We start from the raw sequence: 12,916 nt of genomic DNA, 5'->3' as shown, positions 1-12,916 counted from the left end.
AATGAAAAAGACGAAACATGTAGCCGAAATATGATTGCAAAACCGTTAAAAACATGTTTGTGCGCTTTTAAAGAGGCGTCTAAGTCTAAAAATCCTAAGTGAAACATAAATAGTACGGAACACGCGCGCGCGCGAATACAATTTAATGATTTGCTTGCGTGCCTAAGAATGGAACGATGTTGTTATAGTTCCATAGAAAAAAAAACACGCAACTGCAACGGGGAAACCGTGATAACACATGATCGGGAAAGTAATAGAAGCAATTCTCTCACACAAAGTAAGTTGCATCTTATTGATTGATCTCAATTGGTTTAGACAAGAAAGGAGGGGGGAGGGAAAGCAAAGGATAACGAAAACACATTAAGTCTGACTGCATTTCTCGATCGTTCCCTGAGAAAACATGTGATAATTTGTGCAAGGAAAAATGGGAATACTGTTGAATTTAGAATTCTACTCCCGTTCGAAAGACGCCCACAGTAAATTGAGATGATAAAGTCTATACCAAAAGTACCTTCCCCCTCGCTCAAGATTCATTGGTCGGTGGTGACCTGCCTACCCCCAACCGATCACCATTCATCAAAGCATATGCTGCAGCAAACATCAAGTAGCAAACAACAACCATGATCAATTTCACTGATCATGGTTTTATAAAAGAGAAAGCATCGAAATTGTTAAAACAGGGAAGAGTTACAACGTTGTATTAGCAGCAGGGGAAACCTGAATGAAACTCTGCTATACACACACACACACATCAATATTGTAATCAATTTCAGACAAACTCTCTGAGAGAAGAAAAATGCTCTGTGTTTTATAGCGCCCAAGGGTTACAAGATGATGCACCTTTGGCGCAAAAACACACTCTACGCACCAGCATGACCCAGCAGCACACACGGTGTGTCGTGTGTCGGCCAAAGGTGGCGCATGCTGATGCAGTTGAACCGCGTGTTCGCGCGGATATGTATGTGGGATTGTGCGCGCGAGCCCCAAGAAAGATGAAAGCTGTTCCGTGTTGTTTTTTGTTCCACTGGCCAGGGTATTATTGAACACAAATGAAAGAAAACAAAAAAATACAAATATATTTTTGTGAAAACACTAGAACGCTGAATGTGAACGCGCTCGAGAGGCGAGAAAAAAATGTACCATTGTGATATTTTATATTTAAAGTTAATATGTAAAAACACATCAGTAAAACACAGACAAAAACACAACCACACATACACTCACGACTACTAAACATGCATGTACACCGAAGCAACAACAACAACAACATCAACAAGAAAAAGTGGGAAACAAGGGGGACAATTCCTAGCAAACGTGAAACAGAGACAAGTAAGAACAACGTGAAAACCATTATTGCTATTGCTTAAATGCAATCCGTTTTCGCTCGAAGGTCTCGAAAAAGGAGGGAAAATTAGGGAAAAAAACAGAAAGAAGCCCGATACGCTTACAGTTGAGGAAAGAGCAGGCAAACACAGCCCATGCTTCCAAAAGTTCCAAACACGAATGGATTAGGATCTCAACCGATATAATACCTTACACCAGAAGAAGGACAGGTCAGGCCAAAGAAGCCAACAACACAGCCTGCATCCCGCAAGGATTGGGTTGGGTGGTAGTAAAAAGTGTGGTGTATGTTTTGAACTGGATAGAAGGTCACCAGCCAAAAGAAAACACACGACGACGCAAGACAGAATAACCTCAATGCGCGCAACTGTGGTTGCGCAAACTGATCGTCTTGATACGCGACGTGTGTTGGACAACCTGGACACACAGACATTCGTTGTTGTAATATTTTGTAGTATTTTTTCTGCTGCCCGTTTTTGAGCAAAACAAAGAAATAACAAAACCCTCACCCCCACTCCCTTTCACGAGACAACAAAAGTAAAAACGAACACGTGGTCGGTCGCGATCACGTGTTTCTTTCAAGAAGTAATGTGTTACCTTCCTGTCTAGTGGAGTGAATTTCTTTCTCGTACAACAGCAACAAGAAAAAACAAATCAACAAACGTTAGTTAAAATCAATTGCAAAATTCTACAATCGATCGATGAAATAACGCGAAGGTTTATGCTTCACTGAAGACGATTAGCAAAGGGAGAAAATGCCGGGAAAACAAAAAATAATCCAATCAACCACATACCAACAGAAAAAAAATCGAAATAGAAGCAACAGAAATTATATACAATTACACTGCAGATGTCGATTTGTTATCATCTTAAAGATAGGATAAAAAAAGTACACTACCACCACCCCTCTCTTACTGAAAAAAGTAGAAAGTTGAAATCGAAACAAAATGGCAAACAAGAACAAATTTGGCTAGAAGCTGGGGCCAAAACTGCCGAACATTGTTTCCCTGGTTATATAACAATAATGCCCCAAATTATCACCACTACTACAACTACTACTACATCCTCTCGTTGGTGTCGTCTGGAGATAATATCGTGGTGTGTTTGAGTGCAGAGGCAGATCGATAGGACACAGTAATGAGGCTAGGGAGAGAGTGAGAGAGAAAAGGAGAAAGAGAGAATCAGCGGCAACCTCCCTCGGGGAAAAGGGTTGTGTTGTGATCGTCGTCACGATGCTGTGAAAATTCATACAAAAAAACCAGCGTGTTTCGATGTACGTACGCTTGTGTTCTTCCCGCCAGAAGACAGAAGCGCGTACCGCGATACCCCAATTTCATCAAGTTTTTAGCGCACCTTAATTGAGTTGTTTTATGGTTTCATCCAATCACACTATACAGTCAACTCTTGAGCCGATTCTGTAGAATGAGCTGAAAATGACACGTCACCTAATAATACTTTTCCATTTCCATTTGAGTATCCTTAAATTATTCCAACTGTTCCATTGCGGTGAACCGTGTTGTCACTTTGTTTAAAAAAAACAGCTATCATTTATCATCGGAGAAAAAGAGCTTACTTTTTACGTAAAAGATAAAAAAAAACCTCGATCTTTGGCGTTCTTTTCTCTTTCGGCCATTCATTATTTCCCAGGATTTTCTTTTTTGTTATTTTTGCATCCCAAACAGTCTTTTTTAAAGACGCAAGCCGTTTTTTTTAAAGAGCACCAAAATTTTAAAATCGTTTTTGTTACTTCTGAGCAAAAGTTTCTTCAGAGTAAACCTTATAGAACGCATGCATATTATATATTGCAACAAAAATATGAATAAAAACAATGTGTAATTCACTAATAAATCAATGACTTGTTTCACTTATTTGCGCGGATACGTCCCTAGTTAAGAATATCATTGCGTAAACAGAACGAGATGGATACAGGGTACATTTCGGTAGCATTATGATGGTATGGTAAGTGGAATCCGATTCTATCGATTTATTATTTTGTGTTCACCCCCTTTTCCTCACTTTACACAAGTTTCCCAGCATGTTTCCTGTTAGTATTCTATTTTCAGCGGTATCCTTGTTTGCGTAATGAACGATTCCTCCTGCTTCGATCCCTTCACGAGGATGTAAAATGTGAGCGTCCCTTGAAACGCGACGAACGTTCTTTCCGCCACTATCTCCCGGATAGTTTTGCTCTTGTCCACCAAGTAGGCCAACCCGAGTATCCTGTTTTCATAGTAAACGTTCACTTTCTTCGCACGATACAGTCCCGCCTTGTCACACTCCAGCGGCTCCTCGAACAGTTGCTCCAGTACGTCTTGCATGCTGGCGGAAAAGAAATAAGAATGAAATTCGTATAAGAAAGCACCTGGGACGCTTGAGATTCTTGCGCATTGCTTACGTAGTGGTTTCCAAAAGTTGCTGCTGAAAGTCGGTCGTTTGAAATTCGGGATAGCAGAAAACGACGGGCCAGCTCAGGACGCCGTTCTCGTCGCACGAAACCATAAAGTCCTCCAGCGGTGCCAACCGTGGCCGGAGGAAACGCTCATCGTCGAGTGCTTTGCGCTCCTCGAACTTTACCATGCGCTTCTTCAGCTCCGTCACGAGCCGGTCCCATCGTTCCTGCTTCTCCCGCTCCTGGCGCGCCTCCTTCCGGGAGTCACGCTGTTGGGTGGCTTTTTTCGCAAGGCAAGCCTTGCGCATCTCAACCGCCGCAGTGTTCGTCGGGTCGCGTTGCAGTATCGTGTCGCAAAGCTCAACGCACAGCTCAAACCGATCGAGCGCCGAAGCGCACTGTGCCGCACGCCATCGGGCCTTGTCGTAGTCAGGGTTCAGCTCCAGCGCTTTCTGTGCATCTTGCAGGGAAGTGCGGTAGTTTTTCAGCATGTAGTTGGCCGCGCTACGGTTGTTGTAAAGAATCGCTTTGTACGCCGCATCGCCCACCTTGTAGCGCAATGCCTCCGTGTAGCTCAGCACGGCCATGCGGAACTTGCGGTGCTGCATGTAAAACTTTCCATCCTCTTTGTACGTATCGGCCAGCTCCTGTTCCGTGTTTTCCTGCGGGTCGTACTTTAGCTGCTGCAGCCCCTCCATCAGCGGGGACAGCTCTTCGCCCGGTTCGGGCGACTTTTGCATGAAGAACGGATGCTTTGCCATCTCCTCCTCCCAGCGGTCTTCCGGCCATCCCTCGGTGTAGCGCTTTTTCTCCAGCGAGCTTATGAACGCATCCAGATCCTTGTCCAGCTGGGCCGCCAGTTCGAGCCGTTCCTGCTCGGACAGAACCTTTTTCGGTTGTTTTTCTTCCATCGTGATATGGGAGGCTGTGCAGCGTGTTTGTGGAACTTTTTCGATACAACTAGCCGGCAACGAAACACGCGAAATTGTTTTGATTGCGAAACGTCAATGCGCATGTTTATACACCACGGCTGGAGAGTTGACAAGCGAAGGACGTGTGCCATACGCAAGGTGCATCGAAACGTTTGTTGTTTTCCAACAATTGCTTGATTTATTGCGTTTTTTTTACAGAACTTCATCGCCAAAAACTCAAAAACTTTAAAATATTCAACAAAAAAGGTAGCCATTGCTTTTAGATACGCATCAATGCCGTGAATCGTTAAACATCTCTCACTTCTTGTAGATGCGAACCAGCTGTCCCTGTTCGTCGTACGTGTAGACCGGATCGCGGATAGGATCCACCGGTGAGTACTTCAGCTGGGCGGAAAACCCATTCACCTGACGATCCTCATCCGTGACCATGGTACTGTAGATGACGCGCTGCAGGGTGTTGTCCGGTGCCAGAATGTAGTACTGCCCGGAGAATGCGTTGGAAACGGCCACCACCGTACGTCCGGCGTCATCCTCGTCGTAGTCATCGTCGCCTTCGTCTTGCGGCACCTGAGGCTGCTCAGTGGTAGCGGGTAGCTCTTCCGGCTGCTGCTGCTCTTCTTCCTGCTCCGGTGGACCGTAGGTTTCAGCCGGCACAGCTTGCGGTTGCTGAGCCACCTGTTGCTGGAATACAGGTCCTCGTACGGCCGGCAGGGCACGAAGTTGTCCACTCACCGGGAACAGTGGACGCTGGGCAATGTTGGCGGGAAGCGGACGATTTACGACCTGCTGACGGAGATTGGCACGCTGCTGGAAGTCTTTGCGTTGGTCCGACGGGAGTCCTTGTACCTTGAGTAGATCCAGATCCGCCTGTCGATTAGAAAAAGTTAGTATTCCATGCTCGATTAAATTTGAAATGAATCCACCGTAAAGATTACCTGCTCGGTGGTCGTTGTTGTGACCGGAGTCGTCTGCGTCACTGGTTCAACGGTGGTGGTTGTAACGGGCACCTGCTCTTGGGCGATCTGACGCCCTGCAAACTGTACGTTTTCGCGAGTAATTTGTACCTCAACACGGCGAGGCTGCGGCTGGAGCAACAGCAACGGTGCACCGTATTCCGTTGGCAAGCGGAACTGTGCCCCTTCCGGACGCCATCCGGATGCAGGATAGGGAGCTTCGGCGGCTACCGAGACGGCCAGAACGGCTACCAGCGCTACGTATCGATGCATTGTCAGTTGTGGACGGATTATCTTACCCTGCTGCGATCCAGCGAAGACTGATGGTGGTTCTGAACAATAACTAGACTTTTATATTTTGAAATCTCATTAATAGGCAATCGCGTTCGAGCCCCGTGCGCGAGGTAGGTCAGTGTGTAATCCACGTCAAAGTCATTCGGAAGAACTCTACTACGTTGCTGCTTGCTGCTGTAAACATTTGAGGGCTAAATCAATCTTCCTGATTAATATGCACCTTGGGTGCGGGCGTGCGTCTGAAGAAGACTTCAATAGCACAACACCACCACCACCCGCCAGCCCATGGACATGGGCTAACGCAACACTCTCTGTAGCCCAATGTATGCATGCTCCTGTTTCGCGCCAGCAAAACAATGCATCACCCCGCGCCAATATTTACCAGCTTCGCATATAGATCATCTTGGCGCAAGAAGCCGATGTAATTGTTGCAATTTCAAAAAGTTCGCGTACCGCCATTAAACAACGGTTTTTACTATTTTGGGGGGCGCTAAAACTTCTTTCTAGCGCTAGACGACACAGTTGGTAACGACCCGATCGTGCTCTTCCGAAGGTTTTGCTTCCTTCTCGCCGCTGAACGCGGCATCGCGTTTGCGTTGAGATGGGCACTGCATTAAAAATGCATTAGGAGAACTTGACCTCCGAAAAGAGCGGCGTGTCATATCTGCCGAACGTGTCCTTTCTGATGGTGAAGAATTGATAATTCATCAAAATATTCCTTACACCGTCCGCCGTGTGACCGAGCTCGGTATGGGGCGATCGTGTGGGTGTAGGTAATAATTCAACCCCACGGCGATGACCGGGACTTCATCAGTATGCACCACACGCTTCGATTGTGCGTGCGGAGTGTGACTCCCCCCGATACGGTATGGTGGGGATCTGTTCGGGAGCTTACGAGCAGAGTCGCAGGTGACTCATAACAAAAATGACTGTTTTTTGTACAATCAGTCGTTCCAAAATAAGCATTTTAGTTTTTTTGCGATCAAAACTCATGTCAATACGAAAACAGCGTAAAAATAACTGTCAAAAACCGATTCAAACGGCGCATAAGACCATGGAAGTAATGCACTCGCGCTTGTAAACAGCGCTAATCGAAATGTCAAATGCGAAAGAGCAAACCACAACAAAACAAATCTTTTTCTACCGATTTCGTTTATCCATTTTCTCTGCAAGAAAGTTAATTTTGTGCAACAAAAGGTACGATTCCGGGTAGAAACCTGCGCAACTTATTCCACTAAACCGCGTTACTCTCTTCGAACGATTCCAGTATACGATTGAAACCCACACCAAAACGTAATATGTCCCTGCATAGCGATACATCCGAAGATTTATCGCGCAACTCTGCCGAGATGGAACTGCTGCCCCCGATCAACTTTGCCGATGACAAATATCCGTACTGCATCGTCTGGACACCGATCCCGGTGCTAACCTGGTTCTTCCCGTTCATCGGACACATGGGCATCGCCATGTCGAACGGCGTGATACGCGACTTTGCCGGGCCGTACTTCGTGTCGGAGGACAATATGGGGTTTGGCCGGCCGACACGCTACCTGCGGCTGCATCCGGCGAACGCGTTCGGCGGCACCCAGAACTGGGACGAATCGGTAATCAAAGCGTCGGCCACGTACGGTGCGCGAATGCACAACCTGTTTTGCGACAACTGCCATTCGCACGTGGGCATGGCGCTGGCCCTGATGCGCTACAAAGAGTACACCAACTGGAACATGGTGGTGCTGGCGTTTTGGATGTTTTTCAGGGGCAAGTACGTCGGGCTGCGCGGTTTCATCAAGACTTGGCTGCCGTTCCTAATTATACTGACTATTTGCGCACTGGTTGCGATGTACTCTAAGTGGACTATCTAAGCAGGGTGGCCTGGGGGCGACACACCGGGGTTTCGGATGGACGGGGACGATCGTATGCGCCGATTATTATTAAATTTCATTCCTTTAGGACCGTCGGTGCTCCTTGGGGGACACTATGGCGCAGCAGGAAGCCGACAACTTACTTCATTAGGCATAAAGATGTGTAACTGAATGTGTGTAATATGAACGAATATATCTATAAACCCATCTATGGACGCCTGCGACCACGCAGAAGAGCTGTAATTTATTAACAAAACAATCGGATGATCTTACATTGGTGTGCTTTTTTGCTTGAGAAAAAAGGGCAACGGAAGGAATTGAGCGCGAAGCTTTAGAACTTCTTGATCTGCTCGTTGATGGCGTCCGCGTGCTCGAGCAACGTTTTCCACTGTGGCACCGTCAGGCTGATGCCCTTCTTGGAAGGCAAATCCTGCCCATCCTTGCTGTAGTACTCCCGGATGCCCACGTACACCTTGCCCTTGAACTCGTTTACCGTGATCTTGCGATTTTTGTCCAGCTCGAACACATTCGGATCCTTGCCGGGCGTGGAGGCAGCTTTCTCCGTCGACTTTGGCTTCTTTGCCGGCGTACGCTGCACATGGGGTAAACAATGGGAAGATTAAAGTGAGTATGCGTCGCAAAAAAGCGTGCGGAGAACAGGGAAGAACGGGTCTTACATCTTCGAAACTGGTATCGGAATCTGTGGAGCTTTCCTGTTTCTTGGTTTTGGGCATTTTGAGCAAGATTTGTTGAGGTTCGGCAAGTTTTCCTTGGTATCCGGAGAATTGAGCGCGTTTTTTACACAATGGTGGTGTGTGGTTTTCGTTGCACAGTTTTCCGCTTTTTGTCCAACGCAACTGTTGACAGCAGGCAAGAAATGGTGAATTATGGCCAAAAATGACATACACTATTACACTGTGCCTCGTTTGAAATGTGGACGGGTATTCAGCAGCAATCGTTGCGCTGAATAAAACCGCTCTCTGTTGCTGGAAATCAGATTCTTTTCGTGAATAAATTAAATTTCCTTACAATTTAAAGCTTAAACAATATGAAACGAAATATCTCCGTTTGGGAACAAAATCAATATTTTTATTGGGGACGAATAAACACAATTGTTTGGAATATAATTACTAACTACAGTTTTATGCAACATAAACAAGCAGAGCGCCATGCGTACGGGTGTGTATGGGTTTTACAAAAATACGATTTCTTCAACAGACTCCGTGTTGTATCCTATCTCTTGCTTATATACGATGCACTCGTTGATCGCTGAATCAAACCAGCACCCGCAGGGCGTCCGGATGACGACGTCGGCGGTTTCGGAATGGACCTTCCGCTAGCTGTGGTTGTACCACCCGTCGATGCCAACGATTTGCGTTGACTGGACAGTGATGCAATAGAGCCGCTCGGTGGCTTTTTCAGCCCTCCTCCAACCGTGGACTGCTGTGCGCCTGTGGACAATCCCGGTGATCGCATCATACCAGCGGGTTTGCGCAAGGCAGCGACGCATTTTACCTGCGCCACGGACGGTCTCGGTGTGTCTGCACGCCCGGCCAAACTGCCAATCGACAACCTCGGCCCAGACGATGGGAGCGAAGAGGCGGAGGATGTTTTTTTCGGCACCCCAACGTCGGCCGGCGTGCGTTTTCGGTCGATGCTTAGCAGTGAGCTGGAACGGGGCTGAGCAAACTTCGGTGTCATCGTAAGGAAAGACTTCCTCGACACGGCGGACGCGTGCTGGGGCGTAATGGTTCGCCCGAAACCGTTCGTTAGGTCTTGCGTAGTGTTGCTTTTCATCAGCAGCAGCGCTATATCGATCTGGCAGCGTGCCTCCTGCAGGCAGTTGATCACGTTCTGGTCTCGATCGTGCTGCGTGTCGGTGGCTGCTCCCGCTGCTGCCACCGCTGCCTCAACTGGCCTTTCGTTGGGGCTCGAGGTGACGAGCGTTTTCATCGCCTCGTATGCATTGTCGTCCGCCACGCTGGTCTGGGCGGGACTGAGAACCGCATCCACTACCGGCTTGTTGGCTGGATGGTCGGTACTCACCAGGTCGTGTGTTTTATTGTTTATTCCCACACTCTCGGCCGATGTGTTTGATCTGGATTCTGGACGGCTGGACGACGCGCTGCTCCCCGCGACCGGTTCGTCCTTTTCCAACTCTTTGGTGCTTGTTTCGATGCCTCCATCATCCTCCACGGTGTCATCCAGTCCGCCGACCGGAGCGACCGACTCGATTCGCGACGAAAATTTCCCCTCGGCCGGTGGCGTCGAGAAGGGTTTCTTGATCGTCAGCCCCGGGCTAACGACGTTCATCTTCACGCGGGGGGATTTCAGGGGCGAATGAAGCATAGCCTGCTCCTTCCCCTCCTTCACCTGCCGTATGCTGGCCTCGTAGTAGTCGAGCAGGTTCGCGAGCATCGCCTTCGAGACGAGCGCGCAGCTTTCCGACACATCCGGCAGCAGGTTGGAGGAAGCGTTGTTTTTACACTTGGAAAACACCTTCGGGCCCGTCCCTTGCACCTCCCAGAAGGAGCTTTCCTGGTCGGTTTTCTCGGGGCAGCTGCACCGCAACAGCTCGTAGCTCAGCTCCGCCCTCATGCCGGACCGGTTGCATTTGACCGTGATCGTCAGATTGTCGGCATTGCTCTTCTCCGTCTCAAAGTCCAGGTACTGCAACCGGAGGCCCATCGATTTCAGCAAGAGCGTCAAGTTGATTGCGTCAATATCGAGTGGCTAAAAATGGAGAACCAAAAGGGGTTGCCGTCAAGCAAATATTAATAAGAAAAAAAAGCTGAAAAGTGTGAACAATGTCGAAAATCGCTGAGGTTTAGGGGAACACGAATGCACGAACACACGCACGCACGCAACAAAAGCGGTGATGTCCTTTTTCGGAGCGTACTGTGGACCGGTCGCTGCGCATACTAATTAACAGTACCGTTTGGCGCACTACGCTCCAAGACGTGGTAGTGTTTGTTGCACCAAAATGAAGTAAAATTAAATGAAATACTAAAAATAAGTGTTTCAACGTTTGTGACACTTTTAACTGACCTTTGCTCGTTCCAGCTCGGTCCCTTTCTTCTGCACCTCGATCCATCGGTTGATCAAATCCGGCAGCTTTACATTGCTCGTCGCCATTGTACTTTTCTCCAGAACGCTCCCGGCTTCACTTCCACAGCTACAGCAGCAGTTCGCACTAATTTAATCGCTTTTTGGGGCAACTATTTTACCGTCGGTGGCAACTCACAAGCAACAAAATCTACTAGGGCCGCTTAGAAAAACCGATCGGCAGAGTCTTGGTCTCACCACTCGTTACTGTCTGCCCATTGCCTACTGTTTGCTGCTCAAAGACAAGTTCATCGACGGCAGGACGGAGCACGACGACCAGCAACGATCATTTTGTTCCCGGCGGTATCGGTAAACAGATTAGCGAAAGGCGGTTCAAAGATGAGCGAACCGTTCGGCGGCACCAATTTCATCGCATTTCATCGCATTTTCTCATCCCAAACACATGGGATGAAAGGAATGGAAGAAATGGCCAAAAATAGGAATTAATTTGCTTTGAGGCATCGAAAGCGTTTTACAAAACCGAAGTAATTCAATTTGAAGACCAAAAAAGGTTTTTTTTAAAGCATTGTAACGACCAAGCGTTTTACGGTTGGCGGAAGGTTAATTGGCCGTTTTAATAAGATTTAGCACAATTCGGAAGAGCACACAAATAATTATACGCAGAAGTCAGTGGCTTACGTCTGTTTCGTTCAATGTCGCGCCAAGAAGGGAGCTTTATTCTATGACAGTTCATCTAGCACACCGGGTGCTCCAGCGGTCAAGGTATAACGCGTTTATACCGCTGCGTTCGGGGTTCGGGTTGAGTGCACAGTGGGCGATATTAGTCCGGACGTTACAGCTCGGCTATCCTGAACAATAAATTGCCCTCAATTTCCTAATCACTGGACTCGGTCCAACGTCGCAACTTATTCGCTTCTAGAACCCCATCGTAGGGTAGTTGTGTGAGTTGACATCCTTCTACATCGCGTACCACGTACCTATCATGGGGCAACACTTTATGGATGACGTAAGGTCCCCTGAATTTAGGATTGAGCTTCTTATTACCGCTATCGGTCGTATCAGAGTAACGTATAGCCACTAAGTCACCTTCCTTATAGCACTGTGGTGGTTTGTGCTTTTTGCTAAAGTATTCCTCATTCTTCCGTTGAGACTCTTCTATGTTTTCTAACGCTTTAGCCCGAATGGCTTCTAAGTCCCTAGAGGCTCGATCAAATTTCTCATCCAGGTATTCGGCTAACTCGTCTGGAACTTTACCGCGTTGCTCGACACCAAAGAGTAGGACAGAGGGGCAGAAGTTCGTAGATGTGTGGACGGTATTGTTTAAAGCGTATTCGGCTGACCGCAACTTGGATACCCAATCGGTCTGGTCTGGAGCATCAGATAGTTTGCTAAGGATAGGACGCAACACACGGTTCACCCGTTCTACCTGTCCATTGGCTTGTGGGGATCCGGTGGCGTTGAGGACATGGCTAATGTTATGCGATTCCAAGAAGTCCTCAAACAAGGTGGAGGTGAAACAAGTAGCTCGATCGCTAACAATCCGCCTAGGGCGGCTATAGTAAGACATATATTGGGAAAGGGCAGAACACACTTCCTTCGCATTAGTTGAGGAGGTTGGGTAAAGTTTAGTTAATTTAGTGAAAGCATCGATAACAACAAGTATATATTTCTTGCGTAAGGAAGAACTAGGGAGCGGACCTAAATGGTCAATATGGATGGTATCAAAGGGTAAGGGCTCTTTAGGGATGCTGTACATATTCCGGGCATTAGTATGATGAGGTGCAGAATAAACAATGCACTTGAGGCAGTTCTTAATGAATTTGTCGATAGTGGGCTTCATGTGGGGGAACCAGTAATGCTGACTGATTTTGCTGAAGGTTTTGTTTATGCCCAGGTGGCCAATTCGCTCGTGAGTGTGTCTAATTACGTTGTCGACCATCTCCGAAGGGACATACAATTGAGGTTGACCATCAGGTATGTCGCGATAGACAAGCCCATCTTGAAGTAAGAATCCGTCAACTTCTTCTGATTCTAACCGATGTTTAAGAGCTTCGATAGATGGGTCACGCGTCTGAGCTA

General features: G+C 47.6%; 5 protein-coding genes across 6 annotated transcripts; 1 reads left to right on the top strand and 4 right to left on the bottom strand.

Moving 5' to 3' along the window:
* Window positions 1-3,310: 3,310 nt before the first annotated feature.
* Window positions 3,311-4,734, bottom strand: LOC1280624 (DNA polymerase interacting tetratricopeptide repeat-containing, protein of 47 kDa). Its single transcript, XM_320482.4, has 2 exons — window positions 3,737-4,734; window positions 3,311-3,660 (listed from the first exon to the last, which is right to left on the bottom strand). Exons 1-2 carry the CDS (start codon window positions 4,639-4,641, stop codon window positions 3,387-3,389), a joined length of 1,179 nt encoding a protein of 392 aa, XP_320482.3. The 5' UTR covers window positions 4,642-4,734; the 3' UTR covers window positions 3,311-3,386.
* A 79-nt stretch (window positions 4,735-4,813) lies between these two features.
* LOC3291497 (uncharacterized) lies at window positions 4,814-6,368 on the bottom strand. The gene is made up of 2 exons (XM_552165.5): window positions 5,598-6,368; window positions 4,814-5,529 (listed from the first exon to the last, which is right to left on the bottom strand). The coding sequence occupies exons 1-2, from the start codon at window positions 5,886-5,888 to the stop codon at window positions 4,960-4,962; spliced, it is 861 nt and encodes a 286-aa protein (XP_552165.4). The 5' UTR covers window positions 5,889-6,368; the 3' UTR covers window positions 4,814-4,959.
* A 604-nt stretch (window positions 6,369-6,972) lies between these two features.
* On the top strand, window positions 6,973-8,030 carry LOC1280625 (transmembrane protein 222). 2 transcript variants are annotated; one of them, XM_320483.5, is made up of 2 exons: window positions 6,973-7,106; window positions 7,177-8,030. In XM_320483.5, the coding sequence occupies exons 1-2, from the start codon at window positions 7,006-7,008 to the stop codon at window positions 7,769-7,771; spliced, it is 696 nt and encodes a 231-aa protein (XP_320483.4). In that variant the 5' UTR covers window positions 6,973-7,005; the 3' UTR covers window positions 7,772-8,030. The 2 variants fall into 2 exon arrangements, with proteins under 2 accessions (XP_320483.4, XP_061509422.1); XM_061653438.1 differs by having other exon boundaries at window positions 7,076-8,030.
* Window positions 7,981-8,624, bottom strand: LOC1280626 (RNA polymerase II transcriptional coactivator). The gene is made up of 2 exons (XM_320484.4): window positions 8,449-8,624; window positions 7,981-8,363 (listed from the first exon to the last, which is right to left on the bottom strand). The coding sequence occupies exons 1-2, from the start codon at window positions 8,503-8,505 to the stop codon at window positions 8,103-8,105; spliced, it is 318 nt and encodes a 105-aa protein (XP_320484.2). The 5' UTR covers window positions 8,506-8,624; the 3' UTR covers window positions 7,981-8,102.
* A 210-nt stretch (window positions 8,625-8,834) lies between these two features.
* Window positions 8,835-11,383, bottom strand: LOC3291494 (mucin-5AC). The gene is made up of 2 exons (XM_552168.5): window positions 10,820-11,383; window positions 8,835-10,504 (listed from the first exon to the last, which is right to left on the bottom strand). Exons 1-2 carry the CDS (start codon window positions 10,904-10,906, stop codon window positions 9,005-9,007), a joined length of 1,587 nt encoding a protein of 528 aa, XP_552168.4. The 5' UTR covers window positions 10,907-11,383; the 3' UTR covers window positions 8,835-9,004.
* Between the last annotated feature and the right edge of the window lie 1,533 nt (window positions 11,384-12,916).

The sequence above is a fragment of the Anopheles gambiae genome, chromosome 3 (genome assembly GCF_943734735.2).
Source record: "Anopheles gambiae chromosome 3, idAnoGambNW_F1_1, whole genome shotgun sequence".
NCBI classification, from domain to species: Eukaryota; Metazoa; Arthropoda; class Insecta; order Diptera; family Culicidae; genus Anopheles; species Anopheles gambiae.
The sequence above is the reverse complement of the archived record's forward strand: the minus strand, read 5'-3'. Positions and strand labels throughout refer to the sequence as shown.